The sequence below is a fragment of the Cebidichthys violaceus genome, unplaced genomic scaffold, assembly GCF_023349555.1.
Source record: "Cebidichthys violaceus isolate CVI_PGR_0920_01 unplaced genomic scaffold, fCebVio1.0.p SCAF_5, whole genome shotgun sequence".
NCBI lineage: Eukaryota > Metazoa > Chordata > Actinopteri > Perciformes > Stichaeidae > Cebidichthys > Cebidichthys violaceus.
In genome coordinates, this window is record NW_027176705.1 from 12,024,727 (window position 1) to 12,040,088 (window position 15,362).

The 15,362-nt window shown below is 40.7% G+C and overlaps 1 protein-coding gene across 12 annotated transcripts in view; it reads left to right on the forward strand.

Moving 5' to 3' along the window:
* Positions 1-15,362, forward strand: part of tjp1a (tight junction protein 1a) — an 88,396-nt gene that overhangs the window by 17,239 nt on the left and 55,795 nt on the right. Inside the window, exon 1 of one of the 12 annotated variants that reach the window (XM_068730806.1) lies at positions 12,525-12,602. The exons of the other annotated variants lie outside the window; for them this stretch is intronic. Within the exon in view, the coding sequence (XP_068586907.1) occupies positions 12,588-12,602 (15 nt within the window). The 5' untranslated portion in view covers positions 12,525-12,587. Of the gene's footprint in view, positions 1-12,524; positions 12,603-15,362 lie in introns of those variants that run through there. 12 annotated transcript variants of the gene reach the window in all.

The window sequence follows — 15,362 nt, forward strand, 5'->3', positions numbered from 1 at the left end:
ACAACAGTGTTATTGTGTAGACGTGTGTGTGTGTGTGTGTGTGTGTGTGTGTGTGTGTGTGTGTGTGTGTGTGTGTGTGTGTGTGTGTGTGTTGCTTTTAAGTGTGACCTGATATTCTTAGTCCTTGAACTGAAAGTACACACTATTTTGGTGAGATCAATGAGGCACAGCTCTGGTTTGCACTGTGGCTTTCATTTCCCACTTAGTCTGTCGAAATAAGGCAAAGGGAATACACTACAAGGTTTCAAGGATTAGTCAATGACCACCATGTATTTTCGGGGCTTTGAAATGGAGTCATAGGCTGGAATCACTTAGAATCCAATATGGAACTGTGTACCATTAAAGGTGAATACTTCTCATTTTCTAAAGTAAAATGTCTTTGTTTTCAACAAGGTCAGTACCTTCCAAAGACCTGTTACTGTTCCAAAAAAAACACCTATATGTTTATGGTTTGGTTAAGCTCAGCCAACTAGAACTCATTTATTCTCAAAGACTCATTCAAATGAATCCCCTGTCCCTGTTTTAATTACTTCCACCAAGGATGTTGTGTTGTTTGGTTCGGTTTGTTGGTTTGTTTGTCTGTTTGTCAGCAGGATCATGGAAAAACTACGGGTCTGATTTTCATGAGACTTGGTGGAAGGGGGGAGCTTTTTTGAGCGGATTGGTCTCGGTGAAGGCTCTGCACTCTCAGAGTGCCCTCCTAGTTATTCATTTATCCCTATTTATTTGTTAAATATATGTAGAAATGTTCTGCGACTCATCTTGAACTCTGAAGCGGATACATACAGTTATCCAATCAAATGTGATTTGAGGTGACTAGCTAATCCACCCATCAAATAGAACCACACTTGACAGGTAGCAAGCAGAACAATATCATACGAGATGGGTGTTCTGATTTCAGCTGGCAAAAACCTCCCTCCATTTCCAAAGGTTGTGGTTGAGGTCTAATTTATTGATTGCACTCTTAGCCTCCCCCCTCGTGATCTAACAACATGGGAGAGGGATGTGTGTGTGGAGGCCAACAGCCCTCGGCAGCTTTGTGTCTCTCCACACCTATATATTGATCTCTATTCATTAAGTCACTCCCTTCCTGTACAATGGTAACACACTGTTCTCTACTTTATTGTGTTATGATTGTGTTGTAAATAAAGTCATTTTTTGGTCTTAGAGAGTAAAATCATTATTACACACATTCTCTCTGCTGCTACCCAACACAATCTCCTAAACCTCAGTAAAATCTGTACTATTTAGTGTTAGTGTAAGCACTGAGATTGATCCTGGTATATGTTCACTGAAAACAAACCAGTGGTGATGCTACTTATACATTATATTTGTTGATGAAATCCTTTTGTAAAATACCACATGTGGAAAAACAGCAGATTATGCCATTTTTAACTTGAGTAGCATTTTCTACACCCAGCTTCCAGACTGTTTGAGTGTAGTGTTACATACTTCATCATGTACCCTGTTGAGACAGACCACTCAGGTCTCTGCTGGGCTGATGGGTGCTGACTAAATATGGCAAACACTCAAACAGGACTGACAGAGAGAGTAGAAAAGAGAGATTACAAAACAGAGTGATGAATGTGAGGGGGGAGTGGAGGTTATGACATGGATGGCTGTATGAGAGATGAGAGAATGGTTTGACAGCAGGGTGCAGGATGTTCCCATTAGATGAATATATTTTCCCTGGATAGACAGGAGGCTGCGCAGACACCTTATAACTCATTTTCTTCATTCCTTGTTCTCAAGGCACAACAGGGCAAAATTGCACTCCACATACAAGCCGTTTATCTTACCTGAGTTGAAACAGGCACTGAAAATTGTCTATGGTTATGTATATGTGCCTGTTCTGTGCCTGTACCTTGTGTGTGTGTGTGTGTGTGTGTGTGTGTGTGTGTGTGTGTGTGTGTCTGGGACAGGATGTGTCACAGCAGCAACAGTGGTTATTTCTTAACAAATTATTTAATCCACAGTAGCGTAAAGTTGCTAGGATCATCATCATTAGTGTGGGAAATTAAAACCAGACACCAGCCAAAAGCTGCTGAATTTGCGAATTAAATTTGTCCACCAACTTCTTTGGAGGATAACAAGGCTTCCACATAAAATGTGTATATATATATATATATATATATATATATATATATATATATATATATATTAAAACCACTTGTTTAAGCTCTATTCTTCTCTGTTAACATCATTGTTGGGTTAGATTGGTTTTGTTATGTGTGTGTGTGTATATGTGTGTATATATATATATATATATATATATATACACACACACATAACAAAAACATATATGTTTATGTGAGTGTATATGTTTGCTCAAAAGCTGTGTGCTTTGTCTGTTAGTGGCGCTTCAAATCGCCGCTTTAAATAATATCAGACACACCGGTTTCAAACTGCCCGTGGGATGAATTAACATATAAGTGTCTGTCAATTCTTGGTTAAAGTCTCTGGTCTTGCTGACCATATTTCTCTTTTTGGAGAATGCCATGTGAAATTACTTCTCTGACTCACGTATTATTCTTCGACTACTCTGTCTGTCTTCTTTCCTCTTTCCTGTGTGTGTAAATCTCACTCGAGTTGGGAAGTTTATCAGAATACACATATTTGATTGCCTGAGCTGCATCACATGAGATGATTTACAACGCATGTAATTGGTCGGTGTGTTTCCTGGACAGCTGTGCCGGTTAAAATAGAATCGCTCCGTCAAAATGTAGTAATTCTCAATTATCTATCGGTTGTAGGTCCAGGGTCCAGATACAACGGCGTCTGGGTCCAGATCCGGACCGCCTATTAGTGACCCCTGAGCTAGATATTCTGCCATGTCATTGTCTCCAAATCAATCTCAATATTTACACAAACAAATGAGAGGTCAAGTGTACTCTACATACCTATTTGTTCCCTTTACAGTCACATTACATCATTAGAAAGTGGGTATGAATATAAATATATATATATATATATATATATATATATATAGCCCTATTTGTTCTCTTTGCAGTCACATTACATCATTAGAAAGTGAGTATGAATATAAATATATATATAAATATATATATATATTTATATATATATATATATATATATAGCCCTATTTGTTTCCTTTAAATTCACATTACATAATTTTGTCAGTGTGGCACATGTGTGGCTGAACCTCTTTCAGCATTCAGATGTCTTGGCTGCAGGATATTACTGCTCTGCACACATGGACAAACTCACACTCACGCAAACATACACACATACTCTGATACACACATGTTGAGGCTATGGATATAACTTCTGTAGATATATGATGCAATAAAGAGAAAGCTGCACATGAAATCAGCTGGCTGTATCTGACTGAGACCACAGCTCTGCTCTGTCTGTACCCTCCCCTAGGGGCAGCACTAATACATTTATTATTGAACGTGATACACAAATCAAAAGACAAGCATGTTCTATGTGATATGTATGTACGTTTTCAGTATTGATGTAATAGTCATGTCCGTTCTAAAGCTGAACAGAATGAAAAAACATTAAAGTGAGAAAAAAGAATGATATGTGTGATTGTGAGTATGTGTGTGCGTGTGTGTCTGTATGTGTGATGTAGTGGGGCGTTATCTGGATATGTACTATTTATTAAGTTATAATGGAGTTATTTAGATTTTCTCAGCATGATAAATCATAATAATATGCTGCATTTGAAAAACATACTGTTTGTATACTGGGCGTGGGGCATGTACATCATATGTATGGGACACAATGTTAAAATGGAAAATAGAAGTATGAAGAACTAGAAGGGCACTCGGAGGGTGCAGACTCTCGCCAAGGCCAATGATGCATGTCTCCAACCTGTGTTTCAGATCCGTTCCATCCAAACCCAAATTTAATGGGTTCATCTTTAGCCCATACGACACCCTTCCACCACATTTCATGAAAATAGGGCCAGTAGTTGTATGTGTAACTCTTTGGCGGAGGTAATGATAATGATAATACTACAGAGAGAAATTCCGCTGTTACCACTTTCACCAAAAACAAATAATTGGGAGATTAATTACTGTAAATAATTTGATTTCACAGGGTGTTGATATTTTATATTTTTACTCCACTACTTTTTTCTAATAGCTACTACTGTTACTATTTGCTTTTTTTCAAAACATACGGTAGTAGTTTGTAAAATATGAGGTATTGTTACAAATACAACCCAACATCAAATACAGTAAAGCAGTTAAAATTAGCTTCACTGACTAAAGTTGTTAGTATTTCTTCCACCAGTGACGTCTACTATGATAACTATAGTCATAATAGTAAAAGTAATTAATACAAAAAGCCACATTTACAGAGTTGCATAAAGTATATAGGAACAGCACCAAGACCATGGTTTACGTTCATGTTTACACTGTGTACTTTTCACTTGTCAGGTTATATTACTTTTCCAGCTTATAGTGATTGATCACTTCTACGGGTTGATGCCTGCCATCCGGAACAGCAGATGAAGCCACTCATTAATTGCATTCAACATAAACCAGCAGAAAATCTATAGGCTGTAACTTTCAGGCTCCCTATAGCTTTGATTTTGACCGCAGTGATTCATTAGCTGTTTCAAGACACGCAGCCCTCTGCACAGTGACATGCATCCCCATCCCTCACGTTAGCTCATCACCATGCATCTGTAATGTCAGGCAGGAAGGGCATTCAGGATCAATGTTGGTTCTATAGATGAAGCAATGATCTATGACACAGCAGCAGCCTGTGAGTGAGAGCGCATTATTTTACACAGGGAACAGTTCACATGACATTAAATTAAAATGATTCAATCACTCTTGGTTTGTATGGTGTGTGTGTGTGCGTGCTGTGTGCGAGATCTTAGCTGAAGGGATGCTCTTCTGCATACATTGCAGGAAGTGTGTCTTCATATTAGTATGTCCGGTGGTCTGCTGTCCTCTGTGTGATATCGATTGGTCGCGTTAGGCAGTCTGCAGGTCAGCATTATTCAAACAGGGACAGAAGAAGGGGGCCGAGAGGAGCCATGGAGGAATTACTTGAGGGTACGAGCACATAGGATGAGAAAAGAAACAACATGGGGAGATGGAGGGATGGAAAATGAGAAAGAGAGTAGAAAGATAGGAAAGCTAATTTAACGAAAGTAGCAGTATTGCTGTTATGTAGTTCACAGGCCACAAGCTCAGCCCACCAATTCGCTGCTCTATAGTATTGATTTAATGTGCTTCAGCTAGTTAAAGATGACCTATTGTTCTCGCCTTCATGCTCTTTGTTTACAGTATATTGATACTCATTTTTGCTTAACACCATGTTGGTAGTTGTCAATATTGAATAAATAACTAGCAGCGCACGCTCTCTGCGATGTTTACGTAACGGAGCGGTGGAATTAATTGTATTGATCAAATCAGACCAGCTGACCCGACAGTGGTGCATACTGTAGCCATGTGTTGCATTCCCGTGATATACAGTAACAATGTTATGCATCGGCTCACTATTCAAGGTGCTTAGTTTATTCATAGCATGTAATTCTCTTATTAGACATTTCACAGGCATGTTCAGCCCTAGTGACAGTGTTTCCTCGATGACTTTCAGTAGCTCTCGTGTTTTGATGTAATTTTAACTTTGCTTTCACATCAATCCCTATTTTGGTCTCAGCTCCACTTCTAGCGCAGGTCTCAGTGCTGAAATATCTTGCTCTGAATAATGTATCACACTTAAAAGCAATTACACCTTGTAGTGTGGAGTGTTTTTTATTTATCTGTTTCTTTTTTTGGGTGGGGGAGGGTCTGGCTGTGGTGTGACGGAAACCTTGTTGTGTCAGTTGTGAACATTACAGTTGTTGGCTCATGCATACGTTGTGAAGACTGGGTTCATTTATGACTTCAGCATTCATCTACCATGTGGCGGCAGCAGCCTCGTCTAACGAGATGGGACGGATTCTCAGCCGCTCAGAATTTAGGCCTTCTCCTCTGTTTCCATGGCAACACAATTACTTTGCCTGGGATTGGGAGGTTAGGCTGATAGGCACACATAGGTTGAAGTGATGTGAATTGGCAAGAAGAAAAATAGGGTTGTAGTGTGTGGTTATGCCCAAGGTTTTTTTATTTCAGTGAATCTGTTGGTTAAAAGTCTAATTACATCGTAGCTCTAGAGGAGAGTTTATTTTCTGCTCTTCCATTAATGCTTCTATTAGATATTATCATCTGTTTTTAGCCTTCTTATAGTCATGTGTTACTATTAACCTATATTTTGTTGGTTTGATTCAACACACTAAAGATTATCAATGAGATTAGTGTTCAGCAGAGAGAATGGGTGTAAAAGTAATCAGTACACACAGTGTAAGCATTAACTTCATTTATACAGCAACATTTCAACCATTACATAAACAACTTGGACTCAAGCCATAGACTGCAATTGACAATCAATGAAGGAGTCAAAATGGCAAAGACCCAAAACAATTATATCTTCAATAATTGATGTATATATATATATACGCAAAATGCTATAAACTGCATCTCAAGATCCACAGAATACATGTTGGACGAGTTATTTTTAGATATTCCTATCCTTCTTCACTATTTTCTACTTCTCTTGTTGATCAATGGGACGTATTTTTTATTGACCAAGTGCATTTTTCAAGTGTTTTTATTCTCTCTGATATTCTTCTTTTCACTCCTTACCAATGACGCAATAAAGTTGCCATATTATTATCACAAGTCTTTGTCTTCAGCAGCTCATGAAGCAGCATCCCAGATTCCACTTCAGAGATTTAGCTGAAAGAATGTTGAGGAAATGTTTTATTCTGTCTTTGGCAATCATCTTAGGCAGATACATCTTGAAATATTATCACATTTTAAACAGAATATACTCATTTGATGTCTTTGTCATATCAGTGGAAGTGCAGACTAAAGTGTCACCCCTGTCCCTGTACTTTGTTTTATCGCCTGTGTACTTTACCCTCTTTTAGCAATCTCAGTCTCCTTGGTGCTGCAGGTGTATAGGTGTCTCTCTCTCTCTCTAACCTTTCCCTCTGTGCATGCACCTCCAGGGGCTCTCATTTCAGGTTTGACTTTTATTTTTTCTCTCAACTAAATTGACCACCAGAAATGTGAAACTTTGTAAAGTGAAACGCCCCCGGGGAAGTCATGATGGCAACCTGCAACCTGCAATCTGGCTTTGTGGCGTCTGCCTGCTGAGAGGAGTAAAGCAAGTGGTGAAAGACAAAAAACAACAACTGAGAACCCAAGAGGAAATGGGTTAACCAGAGCCGACGGGTGCATGGAGATATGTGTGTGTCTTTCTTTCTGTCTGTCACTGCATGTGTGTGTCTGTGTCCGTCTTTGTGTGTGCGTGCCTCAGGAGGACTACTTGCCCGGGGACAGGGGGGCTCTCAGGATGGATTTGTCAGAAGCCAGGGGCAATGCTGTGCACCATTAGGATCAAGGTTGCTATTTCAGGATGCTACCTGCTGAGGGATGTACTCTGCTCCCAGTTTTGATGGCCCCTCCGCCCAAGTCCATTAGGCAAGGCAGAGATGGCCTGTTCTGCTGCTGAGTACCTCGGATGGGACCTGTTTTCAAGAAACTGACCAGTTATTTTAGTTCAGATATTTATATGTTTACGACATCAGTAACCCCATATTTTCATGTTTAAGAATCATTGGGGTTTTCTCTTCACACCTAAACTGTATCAGTGATCTCCAACAGGTCTGATTACAACACTGACATGCTACAGGTACAACTGGGAGGTCTGTATTGTAGGTGGGGCAATAAAAACATCACAGAGTGAAGCTACTTCCTCTTGTGCTAATGCTAATAGTGAGATTGCAGAAAACAGTGTTTTTGTGTGTGTGTGTGTGTGTGTGTGTGTGTGTGTGTGTGTGTGTGTGTGAGAGAGAGAGAGAGAGAGAGAGAGAGAGAGAGAGAGAATGTGAGGCAAATGAGTCAGCATTCTTTGCCGATTGACTTCCACAGCACAGAGACTCACCGTGACCTCTGGGGCCTTTGGGGTTAAAGGTCTCATCTAGCTGTGAAGTTTCTGCAGATTTATATGTGTGTTTAAGCAGGCATGAAATTGGTTGAATCATTGCTTTAGATTATTCAGGTTTTTACTTACAGGAGATTTATGCATTCATCCTTAATACTTGCATGATGTTGATTTTTTTTTTTGTATTCCATAAAGATGTACTGCCCTCTTAAAAGTGGAGTCAGTGACTCTGTAGAAATATATTGTTCACTCAACACCCAAACAAATACCGCCGTCCCTCTCGCGCTGCCTTTCTCTCCATACATCCATGGCCTTTCCCCTGTCCGGTGCACGAGCACCAACGCCCTCTGTAGCTGATTGACTGCAGTAGTGTTGTGTGACTCGGCCCGAGCCGCTTTGTGTATTTCCTATTTACAGATGCAGGACTGTGTAGGAATGACGGACCTTTTTTTCATGCACACACAGAACGGCTGCTAGCATAGCAGCACACATAAGGTATAGCTACTACTATATACTACTATGTAGCACGCTGAAGTGGTATATTGATCAGACAATGGGCAACCAAGGACTAGCCATAGAATTAGAGGAGATTATTTGGGTTTATGGAAATACAGAAATCATAGCTACAGTCAGAAAACCTTTTCCGTGTTCCTAGTTACAAACCACTGTAATGCTCTTTCTTTGGAAAGGTGGAACATAAAGGTGCTTTTTAGCATCTTAATAGTGTTATAATCACATTCACTTTATGAATCAAAATAGGAACTCCAGGCTTTGGGATACTCCAGTATCTGCCAGCTCTATTCATTGTTTTGCTTTTTGTTTTTTTAACAGCTATGTATCGGAGGAGTACAAGAACTATTTACTCTTTCTCTAACACGACTGTGCAGTACACCTTAGTGGCCACTAATAGTGCTTTTGCTACACTGAAAGCTGAAGCTCCTCTCCAGTCGACCTGAGTGAAAACAGGTTAATGAGAGCTTTTATCCTGCAGAGGGCAGAGTTTCACCACTAACCATCTGAACGCCACCGATGAGTGGACCACTGACCTCAGCTCTGGTCTCCATTTTAACTATCTGAATGAGACAGGATGCTTTTGCTCTTCAGCATCAGTGGATATATTTCATATGTTACACACATGTCTTTACACCTGTACACACTTTTCATGTATCTAACATATATTTTAAGTAATTTCCAAGCAGTTTGTGGTCTGATGTTCAAGTGTGAAGAGAGACAAAAACAGTGGATTGTAAAGACGAGTAAGAGAGATAAATGCAGACTTTTTGTCAAATGAGCTTCCATAAATAAGTCAAAAGCAGGTGAATATGTTGATGGACATTTGAACATGTGGTGTGAATGCCTGCAGATAATCATCGACATTAATTCCATATGCGGGCTAAATACATACATTTCACTTCCAGTAAAACTTGTGACAGATCTTCTGCAGATACTATCGTGGCTCCCCCGGTGACTCCATGGGCAAAGCAGATGCCAGAAAATGTAATTAACTGAAATCGACATTCCAGAAAGCCTCACTAGGGATCTCCCTGCCAAGCAGAGTGGCAGTACTGTGTAGCATCAGAGAGAGAAAACAGAGAGATGGGCCCAGATCCTTCTACACTTTTGTGTCCTCTTATATATCTCCAATATAACAATTATGTCATCATATCTTATCTACTGGCTGATGCGAAGGAGTTAGAAAGTCTGTTTCTAGCATTACGTTTCACATCTGTGGTTGGCTTGATTCTGAACGTCGTTGTCGGAGCCAAAACATCAGCCTGACCCCTTGAAGTGAAAGTGTTTAGAGATGTTTGTGCAGGGAGCGGCAGAAGACTGCGTGGACAAGAGGTACAAAATGTTCTGATGTTTTGTTCTTCTTGATGAAACAGAAAAAGGGGAGATATGAACTCCCCAGCACGGCTGCTCATTTTCACGAGGTGGTGTCGAGTCTTAGCTGGAGATATTTCATTAAGGATAAGAGAGGGGGGCAGTGAGGAGAGCAGCGGGGGATGACTGATCAGTCAGGTGATAGGGATTTTGTCATCCATGGGTCAGCGCCTTTTTCTTGGAGCCTGAAAAAACAAAACTCTAAGACAAAAATAATCTTCTACTCCTTTCTATTCGTTCTCATTCTATGCTATTCTAATGTATCATAGCCTAACTGAACGTAGTCTGCCTGGTGCCATCCGTATTTAGCTGGCGGTTCAGTGGGGCTGTAAAGGATAAAGGTGGTGTTTTATGTCTAGCTTCAAACCAATGACCCTCTTTAGAGGAGTCCTGTTCACTGAGGTATGCCCTCAAGACAGCATATATGTCTGGCTTGTTTTCAATGGAAGCTCCCTCAGAGCCTCAGTGTTGTTGCCAGCAGATTAACTGTCCTCATATCCCTGCATCCCTAGTTATTTCTCCTGCTTGTTTTCTTTTAATAAGGCTGACCGTAGTCCTGAAGCAGGGCTGGCAAACAGACAAGGAGCCAAGCAGGTGGGCAGCAATAACAGGTAGCGATGGCGTGGTGGGAGACAAACCGGGCAGAGAGGACGTGTCAAGGTGCTAGAGAAGGTCGAAGGAGAAGTCGCAGCACTATAATCCCCCCACTCTTTGGTGCAGTCAGAGCGAACGTGACAGCTCCGTGACGTTGTCGCTTTTGATTGTCTCTTCTCTGTGTGAGGAGCCGCATTCTTGTCAGTGAGACTGGCAGCCAGACACACTCATGCAAGTGGGCACTTACACAAGCACACATGCACACTGAGAGTCAGAGCGGGAAACATCGACCTGCTTTTGACTTCCTCAAAGTACCAATTCACAAATGAACACTTTAGGACCACGGAGTAATTGGTCAACCTGGTTGCAGCAGTTTCAAATTCAAAGTGTGCGACCTTAAGCGTCGTTGCTCACGTGATTCTCAAGGGAGGCAGCTGGGTGTATTGGTGACAGCAACTCAGTCATCATAGCAGCTGATGGTTTATCCCTAATGGTGACCCATAAATACAGCAGCAACCAATGGAGAGAATTGATTTCCAGAAGCGCTGAGGAGTGGTGGAGATTTATGCTCCGAGTCGGACTCCGCTGCAGTGCCGTATATCACTCTTTCTGATATGTTTTGCCCTTCATCTTTTTTTCCAGCCCATCACTCTGACTGTAACGCCCAGAACAGAACAGAGCGTTCCCTCTTTTTTTTTTTAGATCATACCGTTTGCCAAATCTCTTTCTTTTTCCCTTTGATCTTGCTTTGTGCTCTGCTCACCTGGCCTGCAGCAGCTTTATTTTTCTCTCTGCTCTTGATCTCCCCGTCTCTCTCTCTGTCTCTCTTTCTCACACACCTTTTAGTTGTCCGAGGGAAATTGACTCAAACAGACTAGCCTCTGACTTTCTGGAATTTGCACATTTTGCTGATTTTCTGTTTGAGCAGCTTAGGCTACAGATCAGATCTTAGAGTAGGGCTTCCTACTTCAGGTTATGCATCTAGAACCATGGTAACAGTACTTTACGTCATTAGAAAGATCATATCACAGAAAAGACATTCCTAAATACTAAATAATAATTTTGAAATAAAATATTCTCACGGAACACAAACGTTATTGTTTGTCTCGCGGGTTCATTTTATTGCTGGGATTCTAAGACGTACATTCATCTGATCGTGCCTGATCTGCAAGTTGAAGACAAGAGATCCCATCATTTCCTGTATTCCAAACCTCTGTTTCACTGACATAGTTAATCCAACTATAAAGGTACATATGGATAGGCTTGCTCCAGATTTTCAAATTGTATGGCAGATGTTCTGCCTGCTTGTCTGTGTGTGTGTGTTTGTGTGTGTGTGTGTGGGTGTGTGTGTGTGTGTGCTTGTGTGCGTGTGTGTTTGTGTGTGTGTGTGTGTGTCTGTGTGTGTGTGTGTGTGTGTGTGTGTGTGTGTGTGTGTGTGCTTGTGTGCGTGTGTGTTTGTGTGTATGTGTGTTTGTGTGTGTGTGTGTGTGTGTGTGTGTGTGTGTGTGTGTGTGTGCGTGCGTGCCGGTCCATCCTGCGGATGGGTATGCAGGTGCTTCAAGCACCAGCAGCCATAACAGACCTGAGTTTATTAATGTTGTTCATTTCCTCTCGTCTGTTCACCTCCAGCCGCCTGGCTGCTCGGCTCTCCAGTCCAACATTCCACACACTCCACTGGAATTAAGGGAGAGGCCTGTGGCAAGGCAGGGAAGGAGCTCAGGAATGTCTGTGTTATCACAGGGAGAGAGGATGGAGGGAGGTAGGGGACAGGAGGTCAGGCCAGATGGCCCCGCGTTGTTAGGCTGACTTTAGTCAGGACTGCTGGAGTTGTAGGGGTTCCCCCTCAAAGCTTTGATCACTTCCAATCGGAACACATAGGAATCTAATTTTAGAGCTGGCGCTTTTTAAATCAATATCTCCACTCCTATCAGTGGCAGTGTCGTGTAGATTATCTCACGGCCTTCACAGATGTCACACCAGGTTGGCTCTGCTCTCAGTCCACAGTGTGAGCTGCTGAGGATCACCACACATTCACTCACTTGCATGCCGCTCGTGCATGCGGAGGGACACATACGCGGGCAAAAGCATCCCTCTGGGTCAAGCGTTGCTGGAGTCAGACTGCGTGCGGGCATATGCACGCATGTGTGGTGAGTGAACAAGTGCGACAGTTTGATAATGTATGAGAAGCACAGAGCTAATCAAATGCCAGTTTTTGGAAGGTTAGCGTTAAGCAGAGTGGTTTTATGTTGCAGGCTTGATTTAGTACCGTATTTGTTCGTGTTTGATGTTAATATGTTGAATTAATGCTGGCCAGGTCTAAATGTTTGGTCCTCTGCAGAAAGATGAAAGGAGATTTTTTTTTAAGGTAGATATTTATTGCAACATCAAAGGGTATTTGTTTTTGGTTGATCATTCCCTGCTCTGAACATGTATAACAAAAGGGCCGTCGGTGTTCTGTATCTCTACAGTTTGAATTATAACTTTAAATCAGTATGTCATTTTGTGTGCTGACTGATTTGCTTCATCTTAAAATCATTGTATCTGTGTTGTGGGATTTGGTGATGGCAGTAACTTTAGATATGGAGAAGGAAGTGTAGAATTGGAACTTGTAAAAAGTTCAATTAAATTTAAAAAATGAACCTCGTGGTTTCATGTTGAACTTTTGCCACTGTAATGTTAAATTTCTTTTTCTTTTCTGGTTCAAGACAAATGCATTATTTAGCATAAATATAATGCATAATGTGTGGTTTTTTTTTCTCACAGGCAGTTCAGTCCTAAAATGCCCACAGTTCATGGATTTCATGTGAACTTCCAATGAAGGGATTTCAGAGTGAAATCCATTTAATCTTGTCCATGCATAATGTCGTGTCGCCTATATATACATACAAAGGGGATTATTTCCTTTGGTTACTATTCCTGTTGTAGATTTCAGACAAGGCTTACCACGTACCATGTCAATCTGAGACACCTGCATATTATATGCAGGCAGCAATCCTTTTCTTCAAAGTCAATTACCATACAGTGGGCTTAATGTGGCTGGATTTATGGGTAGGTTTCAGTGTAGGTGAAGATTAAGGGTTCGAGGTCAGGTTTATACCTATGTTTCTCTCTCTGAGTCCTGCGCTAACTGTTGTGATTCAGAAACATTCTGGTCTAAAATACTGTCGTCCTGCAGAGTCCTAGTGTGTCATATGGTCTGACCTTCCCTCGGGACTGCTGCTCTTGCACATTACACACTGACTAACAGCATGACAACAGAACTAATCACAGCCTTGTAGCTGTGGTCTGCATAATGTTCCCTCTGATATACTGTGTAATTAAAGATATGCATGTTCCATTAGTTGCATTCAGGGAATGGAAAGCAACGAGTCCAAATGCTTATTTAGGTGATATTTAATATTAGTTTTTGTCCCAGAAAAGCAAAGATCAAAGCAGTCTTGAAATATTAATTGAAAAGGTCAAGATGTATGTATATATAGCTTACATGTACTGTTTGTTTTTAGAGCAAGTTTTATTTTTAACAAATCTAGTTTTTCTAATTGTTTTTTGAAAAAATATGTATTTAATCTTCATAAGTGAAAATTCTGTCATCTAAAGAAATCAGAAAGTACTAATTTAAAGGCAACTGCAGCACATAACTAACAGTAATTGTTTAATTTGCGTCGTCTAACTAATTATTCTTAGTTAACAAATTTCCCCGTGTGGATAAATAAAGTATACATCTATCTATCTATCTAAAACATGAAAATGAAAGAATTCAAATTGTTATTGCATACATTGATCTTTACTTTCCTAGCAGCTACTTGCTACCTGCTGTGCGTACTCAGCTGCAGTAAACCAGCTTCTCACTATATGGTTTTTAACATTGCTACGATACCTGCGATCATATCTGAATATGCAAAGCTTCGTCAGGTTGACTTTGGCTCGGCTCAGCAGAGTATATAACCTGTAATATAAATGACTGCAGGACTTGACTGTGTGGTATAACCATTACTAGAACAGTTAGTGCAGCGTTAAAGATGTTTTTTCTTTAGTGTGTTCCCTGGTGCTGTTGTCCCAGCAGTGTTGCTTCCATATGCTGTTTGCTGTACATGTCACATGGTTAGACCAGTGGCACTAGTTCAACTGAGGGAGCCCCAGGTGATACAAAAGCTGTAGGCAAACAGAGGCAGATAACATCTCTACACTACACTCTGTTTCCTGTTGGTGGTGCAGCAAAGGCAAACACAACATACCCACTCTGCATTTACATTTGTTTTCTCTGTTGTGTCAATCTTATTTCTTTTTTGCTGTTATTATGCAGTTCATATAAATAAGAGAGATGCAGCTGACATATAACTGACATTACAGCTGAATCTGAATGCAGGATGTGCAAGTAGCACGGTGTGTCCCTCAGCCAACTGAGGACATCCTGTTCGCAGTCATGTGTGATGCCACCATTATATGGTAATACCGGGAGTAAAACATGAGTCATTAAAACTTGTTTGCCTATTATTTTGCTTTGTACTCTTTGTGGATAGATTCATGTTATACAACCTCTAGCTTTTCTGCTGTTGTGTTGATTGAGCTCCATATATAGTAGCCTATTTTTATTCCAACACTTCTTTCTGTAAGCGTAGATTTAAGTAGAGGAATACCTCTGTTTAGTCCTTAAAGAAAAAGTTAGTAGTTTGGATATAGTTATTATAGCTATAGTAGACCTTAGAATATAGATCAATAAGAACTTATTGCTGTTATATTGGTGTCTGTATGTACAGATACCAATTAGTCGCGATCTCGTTATTCCATTTTTTAAATGTCACATATCAATGTCAGTATCGCCCTCAAAAGTCAGGCTATGATAGTTAGAATCACTTTGCATCGTCTTATCTTCTCCATGCGGTCAGTTGGTAATTGTATTGTCCAAG